General features: G+C 35.3%; 1 protein-coding gene across 1 annotated transcript; it reads left to right on the top strand.

Annotated features, from left to right (window-relative positions):
* Nucleotides 1-4,019: 4,019 nt before the first annotated feature.
* HE (hatching enzyme) lies at nt 4,020-9,830 on the top strand. The gene is given in 9 exon segments (NM_001242703.1): nt 4,020-4,355; nt 5,100-5,214; nt 5,594-5,778; nt 6,520-6,724; nt 7,059-7,220; nt 7,517-7,744; nt 8,294-8,421; nt 8,897-9,035; nt 9,529-9,830. Coding segments are annotated over 9 exon segments (1,800 nt in total).
* Nucleotides 9,831-10,150: the final 320 nt, after the last annotated feature.

Below are 10,150 nucleotides of genomic sequence, written 5' to 3' on the forward strand. Positions count from 1 at the left end.
AATAATATCGACATCGTTTTCCTTCTTTTCATTAAATTAAATACCAAACAATAGATGACATGGTTCGAAATTAGAGTTAAACATAGAATATTTTTTTATATTCTTTTCAACTTCTTTCCAAAATCTTGTTTTCCAGAAAACTTGCGTTTTTTATATTTTGTTGTATGTGCTTGTGTTCAAACGATCCAACCACTGACAATAGTGCTTGTGAACTGTTAGCTGCAGCGTGTCTGCCAACCGCTTAATTATCTTGACTAATTTCACAACGGATAAACCATTCAATATCTGACAGTAAGAGACAAAAATGTTTGCTATGACAAGCAGATAAACTGTTTGTTTTAACAATGAGTGCTTAATTTCCTGCGTTTGAAGTATTTGAATACTAACACCTACACTATGTATGCGTTAGTGCATGATCAGGCTCGATTTTGGGGACAAATACATGTTAGTAAACAAACGCTAACATGTTTACAGTGCATGCTTGGGACACGTTTGTCAGTTCCACCACCACACCGACCCCCCACCGATCCCACGCCGAACCCTCACCGATCCCACGCCGACCCCACACCGATCCCACGCCAACAGATTTTTGGCCATATTATGGGGGTAATGTAATTGTTTGATCAACTTTCAGCCTTTGAAATGTTATTAGCTAATGACGAAAACATGTGCATATTTCTGCAAATAACACATTTCAAATGATATATTTGCTGAACGATCTTCGTCCGATATACACGTGATTTGTTTAATGATAATGATTTAGATCACCCCTAGTAATTAAATGCGTAAAACCTGGATAAATGTTGATTATAATGTTAAAGATAGCTTCGTCAGTAATAACTGGATTTCAAAAACAGAATGATATTATTAGTTATTGTTTTCAAATTGTCTTGGTGGAGAAAATTAACGGATTTTGAAAAAACAACGGTATATACCGGGAACGGAAGGATTGAAGAGAGTAAGGAGGAGAAGAAAGAAGTTGTACCTTGTATAAAATAATCCCGATGTCAGCTTATCATACAGCAGAGTATGCCAGCAGAGTATGCCAGCAGAGTATTAACAAATTTAGGGGATCGACAGTTAGAGAGAGTGAGAGAGAGAGAGAGAGAGAGAGAGAGGGGGGAGACAGAGAGAGAGAGAGAGAAAGAGAGTGAGAGAGAGAGAAGGAGAGAGAGAGAGAGAAAGAGAGTGAGAGAGAGAGAAGGAGAGAGAGAGAGAGAGAGAGAGAGAGAGAGAGAGAGAGAGAGAGAAAGAGAAAAGAAAGAAGCTGGCACCCAAGTAATACCAACACAACCGATACGAGATGGAACAACAAAGTAATTTTAATAATATAAAATAACTTCCACTTTACATCACTAGGATCACAAAATCTAATCGAAACCGACCCGATTCCTTTCCATAAAAATAGAATTGGTTCGTCATGGCTACGATTTGTTTCGACTTTACGTGTGCAGCAGGCAAGGAGAACCGATTTTACATATTAATTTTGAAATTACACAAACTATCTTTATTTCGTTCTGATAGAGGTACTGATAATTGAAAATGTGAAACACGGGACTATCAACTGAACTTTTTTATTATTATTTAAAAATTATTTATATCTTGGACCTGTTGTTGATCACCCTGTCTTTGAAAGACACAACATAATAAATGGTTGGTAGAGATTGTAATTGTCCACCAATATCAATACTAGTATCATTAGCAGTTGTCAACCTTTAATAAGTATGTAGTCAATAGTAGCCTACTAAATTAGCCAAACAGGATATAGCCGTTAATCATGTGGGGTAAGGATTCTCATAATAATGACCTTAACCCGGATTTTGTCACACCATGTAATTGTAAACTCAAATCAGATTATAATCCTTAACTACCACTCTTACAATTTAGTAGACTAACGTTTAGACATGTGGCCTTTATAAGGATAATCTTTGTGTTGTAAAGAAGGGTTTGGAAGATGATTAATTGTTTCGTAATGGCCCTCTCACTCTCTCTCTATCGCTATATGCTACGAACTAAAATATGATCAGCCCATAAAAAAAACTTTACCTATATATATATTTGTTTAGTGTTTATTATTTTTTAATAAATTTATGTATTTTTTAAATTATATTCTTGTCTTACTGGCCACAGCGATTAATCTGTTATTAATAGGTTTTGTATTGATTGTAGTGTAATCGATCAAACTCAAATTTATTTGTGTTTCTAGATCCTCATAATATAGAGGAAACGAATTATAAATAAATTTTAAGCAAAATAAGGAAATTGTTAAAAATGGTGGAATAAATCAAAACCGTTAAAACATATGCATACTCAAAAATGATTTATGTTAGCTCTTAAATTCATTTGCCTGAATGGGTCTTCAAAGAAATTAATGGTATTTGTTTCCATTTTCTATGGCAAGGTAGGAATAAGATTAGAAGGTGTACCCTATATCTAGATTAAAGGCAAGGAGGACTGAAATGTCAAGATACAAGGGGTGATGTGAATTAAAAGACTTATAACTGGAGACCAGAAAATATATTCAAATTTCAAATGAGACCCTTCTGGGATATTCTATTTTTTATATTGAAATTTTATTCCTGAAAAATGATTAGAATACCATTACCAAAAACAACCAGGAAATGTTAACTATCTGGCGTGATATGAAGAATGTGTTTATTAAAAAAGAAACAACTAAGAAAGCAAGTGATTAAAAAAAAAAAAAAAAAAAGTATATTCATAAAGAGGGGAGTGACATTTTTTAATGAAAATCTTTTCCTTAAACATACTTGTACCATGTTATAGATGTAGAAGGAAAATTAAAGCCGAATGCTTATTTCAGATGTATGGTATTAAATGAAGAGAAAATATTATTAATTAAAAAATGTATGTAGTCATACTTGAGAAATGGAAAGTGCCGGATCTCACAAAGCACCAGCTATCACATTCTGGTCTAAGAATAGAGTTTTCAAAGAAAACATTTCGATTTGATTTAGTTTGTTCGAAGAATTTATGACAGTCTGTATCAAAATATAATAAATACACCTGTTAGTTTTCATAATTTGCGATCATTATAATTATGAGAAAACGTGTGACTGATCACTTGGCTTGAGAAAGTCCACAGAAGTGGAAAGGTTTCTGTATAAATCATTATATTACATATCGGTAACGGAAATGGAAAGGTTTCAGCTTCATCCCAGAATTTGCAAATTGGATAAAAAGACTAAAAGAATTTCAATTCAAACTGCTGTATAATATTGTTTGTGTTAGTTAATCACCACTTTACAGGTTTCATTTAATATCATGTGATAAGTGCTCCTCTGTGTGGAAAAGATGAAGAAACATATAAATACATATTTGTTGAATGTGATATGGTAAAGGATTTATGGGAACAGCATAATAACATATTGAGTCTCCCACTTTCTTAAGAGATTGGATGGAAGGAAGTTCACATTGGACTAGATGAAATAATTGGATCATGGCAGATAATTAATCATGTTATTTTATTAATTAAACATATGTTATTTCATAGTAGCGAGAAAAAGAGAAACGAAACATTGCTACTGAACAAAAAAGATTGTTAGGGAAAAAGAAATTCTGAGATTTAACTTCCTAGACTCTCTCCCATTTGTATCCGTTTAATAAATTCCATACACTTTCAATTTCTTTATCAGGGTAACCCAATTCAAACCCGGAACTACGTAGCTAGGCAACAAGAAACATCATCCGCAGAGTTCCGGGAGAAGATTGACATCCTATATCGCCGTTGGTCAATAGTTCACTATTGTCCGTACAATAGTCGTCCAACCAAAAAGGAGCTTACCAGGTACGCGTACGGAACAGGCCAATCAGAACAGCGTTCGTTAGGGCGCGGTTAACTAGAAACCCGCTTTTACAGGGATTCAAAATCGAATAAATAGCCAGTGAATTGTTTGTGAAAATCATTATCACTTCTTATCATCAAGCTGTAAACAAGCTCATACAAGTTAGAAGGTCGTTTTCATTTCAACTAAAATCATCGTTCGCTCTTTAGACTGAGAATGGCGAATTTTTGCTTGATATTAGCAGTAGTTTTCTTGACACGGCTAACCACTGTACTAAATACCCCGATCTCGGCCACATTCGGACCGACACAGATAGCTGACATCACAGCATTGGTCAGCGAAGCAGGAGATGATTTCGACTTGACCACTCCGAGATCAGCGATCTTGACTGCTGTCTCCGAAGACGATTCTGATGATGACGATGGCGGTGAATCGATTGAAGATACGACGACACTGCAAACAACAACAACAACAACACCAACATCTGAAGATGTGGTTTCGGGCATAGTCGTCGACGAGGATATTGACGAGTCAAAAGTCGTAATATTGAAGGTAAGATTCTATTATTACGACATCTATTTTCTTGGTAATGATTCTGCTGTTTATATGGGTGTACTTTCGAGAGGTGGAAGGAAGAGAGAGAGAGAGAGAGAGAGAGAGAGAGAGAGATTAAGCTTGTTAAGATGAAGTTTTGAGCATGTGCTTGTGTCTTCTTTATGAATGTCGTTTCATTGCGAAGTCAAAATTGATCCAGCGAAATCATAATCGTTACAGTTTTAAATACACCTACATGATTACATATTAAACTACAATGATCGCAACAATTAGGTTAATAATTCGTGTTCACTCAATCTTGTTTCCTTGGGGTCCAATCTAATTAAACTACGATCTTATCAATGCGGTTTTGAGTTTGATCCAGTTTCACTAATTCATGATCCCATGTCTAATACTTGATTGCGTTTAGGGCATGAGCTACCGCCAACATTATTTCATTTCGAAGATACAATTTAACTTATGTTAAGCCAAAAGAATGGTTGACACATTTATGCGCTATCTATTCTAATGTAAATTGAACAAGACCTCGTTTTTATTGGTTATCTTGATGTCGCCAAAACTGTGGAGGGAGTTCAGTTGTAGCCGCTTAATCTGAAATACCACCTTTCAGAAGAACGTTATGTTATGAGCAGAATTTTAATTCTAGTAAGCAATTTACAGTGTGATATTCATGTTACTTTCATTCCTTAATTATTCACTTCATTCATAATTATTCTATTGTTAATTAACCTCTTATTTTAGGCCAATCTTGAGCAGTTCGGTTACGTCCCACTCGGTTCAACCTTTGGCGAGGCAAACATCAACTACACATCCGCCATCTTGGAATATCAACAACATGGCGGTATAAACCAAACAGGTGAGTCGCTGATTTGATTTGAACACATTTGCAGTTTAAAGCATCAGTATGTTACAACGTGTAACTCATTAGTTCAGCGTTTTTGGTCGGTGTTTCAAATTACGATTAGTAAACTTGTTTTAGCCTTGCGCATGACACGATGATTTGTGTTAGAGCTAAATATTTATTCTAATATCATTGACAACATTATTGTGATCATTATCACTAACCCCATCATTGTTAAAACCGTTGTCACATTATTACCGTCGTTATGATATCCCCAATTCAATTTCGCATCTTCTATTTTATAGTATTGCTAGTATTATCATTACTTATACTATTATTATTGTTACGTCACTCTTATTCGTGTTGTCACGTTTTATTCCTCCCCGTATGACAGGTATATTGGATGCTGAAACAGTTGAGCTCCTCGATACCCCTCGATGTGGTGTTCCCGATATCCTACCCTACGTCACAGGTGGCATCGCGTGGCCACGTAACGTAGCTGTGACGTATAGCTTCGGTACACTCACCAATGATCTCAATCAAAACGCGATCAAGAACGAGATAAGGAGAGCCTTTCAGGTGAGCCCATAAATGTTTAATGTTTGAGTCTGTTTTTTTTTTTTGTCGGTGAGGGGGGGGGGGAGATATTCATACTTTAGAACTGCCGTTCCATATTAGTATGAGTTAGGCATCTAAATGAACATTTCTAAGGCCAAATAAAAAAATAATAACATGTTTAGCGTCCTGTTTTTCGAAAAATAGGAAGGAGGAGGCCCTTTTTTTCTTCAAAATGGCCGCTCGGTACATTTTCCATGACAGTCGGGGCTATTTTGCAAGATGTCCGCCGACATTTTTTTTTTCTTTATTTTTTATCAGAAAAAGATCCATTTTAGCAGTGTTTTTTATGTGTTTTTTTCTTAAACAAACAAAATTAAAAAATTTCAAAAAGGAAGCGGGTGGGGACGCTAAACATGTATATTTTTTATGGGCTAAGGGTCTTCTTTTAAAGGCTGAACTATTTTGCGAGTATCTTGTAACTCTCTTAAAAGTAACCATTCCATTTTGTTTAGCAAACGCGTCGTGCTATTGTATAAATTATCATGTTTGTGATATTGAAAATAATGGAGATTTATAATACAAACATGCAGTTAGACAATTTTTGTGGTGCAGGATAATTGAAACGTTTCAGGTAATTATACCATTTTTGTTGATACGCCTAATGATGCCATCAACAAAATTGTTGAATTAATTCTAAATTTCGATTTAAACATGTTAATGATTGGCTTTTATTTATTAATGTCTTTATCATCTTCAATACAGGTTTGGGACGATGTATCCGGTTTGACCTTTCGTGAGGTCGTCGATAGTTCATCTGTCGATATCCGTATCAAGTTCGGGAGCTATGAACACGGTGACGGCATCTCTTTCGATGGCCAAGGCGGCGTCCTCGCCCACGCCTTCCTACCTCGTAACGGTGACGCTCATTTCGACGACTCCGAGACTTGGACAATCGGGACAAACTTTGGTAAGAATTCACATGATTGTCTACGTTTTATTCCCCCTTTTTAAAATATAGATTTATTAAAAATAATGTTTGGATCGCAAGGTTGTGATATTCTTTCATTAAAACTGCTGAATATGTTTGAAAAGTTGGCCCAAAGGAGACATATATATTATGCTAAATGAAAGGAAGAATAATATATAAACACAGTAACGAACGATCAAAAGAAGTTAAAATACTAAAATCCATGGTACATCTTCAGGATGCCAGTGTTTGTGATTGTCATTTTTTTTTCTTACCACTGAATGCTCACCGACATTTTCTGTTATGATAATCACATCATTTTTCTATCCATCAGGTACGAACTTGTTTCAGGTAGCAGCCCATGAGTTTGGTCACAGTCTTGGTCTCTACCACTCGGATGTACAGGCAGCTCTTATGTACCCCTATTATCGGGGTTATAATCCCAACTTCAATCTTGATCGTGATGACATTGCTGGTATCACGTCGCTTTATGGAAGTAAGTCATATGGTATTTAATCAATAGAGATGTATGTTTTAATTTTTAAAATGACGGGTCTTTATCTTATTGTTAAACATGAAGATTTTAATCAACCTACCTATATACCTCTCAACACTTACATACCCGATAGGTATTTTAAATAATACATATTTCACGATAATTTATTAAGCTTTTGTAAATAGGGGAGGGTGTGTTTTTGTTTTAAAAGGAGCAGTCGTTTCGCCCCTGGACCTAAATGTAAAATAATGAAGCATAAATAAGATCTAATGTTTATGTATCTTACTCTTCCTTAGGAAACACTGGCACAACCACAACAACTAGGCGACCCACAATCACCCGTACTACCACACGCCGTACAACCACACGCCGTACAACCACACGCCGTACAACTACACAACCAACCACCACACAGACTACCACAATAAGACCTCCTACGTCACCTACCCCACCACGCCAGGCCTGCACGGGATCCTTCGATGCAGTCATCAAAGATTATAGTGGTAGAATATACGCCTTGGCCGGTAAGAGCATATTAATGATGTCTTAGTTTCAAAAGCAGCTTTCTAAATTATCCCAAACTTCTGTTCTCTAAATTCCTTTTCATTATTTACATGAGCGATGTATTGTTTTGACTTTTCTATAAAGCGAATACCACTGTGTCTCTTCGCTGCATATAGAATGGATTGCATCTTAACTTCTACATTAATAACCCACTTAGGATTTAATCGCTCCTATTTTGTACGATTAAATAAATGCTAAGCTCGAATTTGATGATAATTATAATCCTTCCTCTGGCAAGCAAGTAAAAAAAACTTTACCTATTTAAAAAAAAAAATGTTTTCTGTCTATGAATATCAGTTTTTATTACCAAATATGGTACTATAATAAACGCTTGTATTGCTAGTTCGACAAGATATTTTTTCCTTTATTACCCTTTTATCGAAGCTCTGCTCTATTTTCCGTCTACGATCCCCTTTACAGCTTATCCAAAAGAAAGAGCTTAATTAATCTAGAAATGTATTTAATATATCAATTAATATATGTATATTTAATATATTTTCGTTACAAAGGGCGTTACTACTGGCGTCTAGATCAGGCATCACCTTCGTGGGGGGTAGTTCGTAACAGATTTGGATTTGATCTGCCAGAGAACGTGGATGCCAGTTTCCAAAATGGGATCTTTTCATATTTCTTCAGCGTAAGTATTTTATTCGATCTTTATAATCGTTGTGAAACTGGCAGTACATAATAGTTCATTACCCTTCGTATTCTCTACATCTAACATTTATTTACTCTATACTTACAAAAGGTGCGCGAAAACTGTATTATCTTCAGTTTTATTACCTCGTTCACCAAAGACGCAGGAGCATTTCCGTCTAAATTTAATGAATCGAGAATCTTCAATGATTTTAGATCAATGATCAAAGCTTCCGGTTGCTCGAAACCGAGTACATATTTAATAGCAGCTTAATTTGTTGGGGGCGTATTTATAGCTAAATTGTTGAATAAAAAACGCTATGGTATATAAATATATCTCTTATTTGGAATGACCATTAATCATTGAATATCTATTAAAATCATTCTAATTGTAGCATTCAAGATTGTGTGTAAGAAACTGTTGCGCCTCCGTCACACTTTCTGATCACTAATCCCTCTTTCTTTTGTTATTACAGGAATGTTATTACTACTACCAGACCTCCACCCAACGCAGATTCTCAAGGATACCAATCAACAGGAGATGGGTTGGTTTACCATGCGACATCGATGCAGCATATAAATCTAGTGACACTGGTCCAACTTTTTTCTTCAAAGGTACATTTTTTGTTAAATTGTATAAATTATGAATTTTTTAAAACAAAACATTAAATGTTTAAATACCGCGCAATCGGTCCCGTATTTGATGAAAACATGTATCCATTTATTTCATTAAAAAATAAAACAATCTCCTGATTTGACATTTAAATAATAATGATAGTAATACTAAATGGTCTCATGCGAGAATGGATTTTAGACTTTCGTCTTTGTTTGTATGAAATACATTACATTATTATGAATACTGACTGACAGGAGATGTGAAACTGAAGTTTTGATTTAATAATCTGTTTAACACCTATTTCAAAATCAATATCTCACAAGATATTGATTGATTTATATTTTCACACCAACCTGCGTCGAGAAAGCATTTTATTGGTAAAGTGTCTTTATGACATCATCATCCATACTCCCAGAAGCTTGAATATCAATTTAAATAAACGAAACGATTCGAAAATTAATGAAATCCTTTTGTTTTCCTTTCCATTTTCAGGTGGGTTTGTCTACAAATTTAGCAGCAGTAATCGGCTCCAAAGGAGGACTCGCATATCCACTTTTTTCAGGAATACACCTTACGCCCTCCGCGATGGAGTTGAAGCAGTGGTGCGCGTCGACAATGATTACCTGCATTTTTACCGAGATGGTCGTTATTACAGGATGAGAGACTCCACTAAGCAGTTTGTCAACTTCCCCAATGGTTTGTCATATCGTGACGTCATTGATACACTTATTCCACAGTGTCGCAGTCTGAATCTGAGCGTAGAAATCGAGAGTTGCTCGAATTCATCGGAATGAAATGAGAGACTTTCCCTTTATCAACGTGAGAGGGAATGACCCCAGCGAGGAATAGTAACTAAAAAAATTAAGATGGAAAGTTGAAATGTGTGTAATTTCATTGGTTACTAACTATTTTGTAAGACCTCTATGTGCCAATGTACTTATATAAATATAAGTAACATACCATGTATGCAATATCTCTAATTATTACAACCGAAGTTTACTATGATATCAGCCCAGAAATTGCAATTCATAACAATTCAATTCAATTCTGGTTTATTGTAAATGAAAACATACTGAATAAAATGTCCGGAGACTCATACAATTCAGTTTACAAA

The sequence above is a fragment of the Strongylocentrotus purpuratus genome, unplaced genomic scaffold (assembly GCF_000002235.5).
Source record: "Strongylocentrotus purpuratus isolate Spur 01 unplaced genomic scaffold, Spur_5.0 spur5_contig_832, whole genome shotgun sequence".
Classification (NCBI taxonomy): Eukaryota; Metazoa; Echinodermata; class Echinoidea; order Camarodonta; family Strongylocentrotidae; genus Strongylocentrotus; species Strongylocentrotus purpuratus.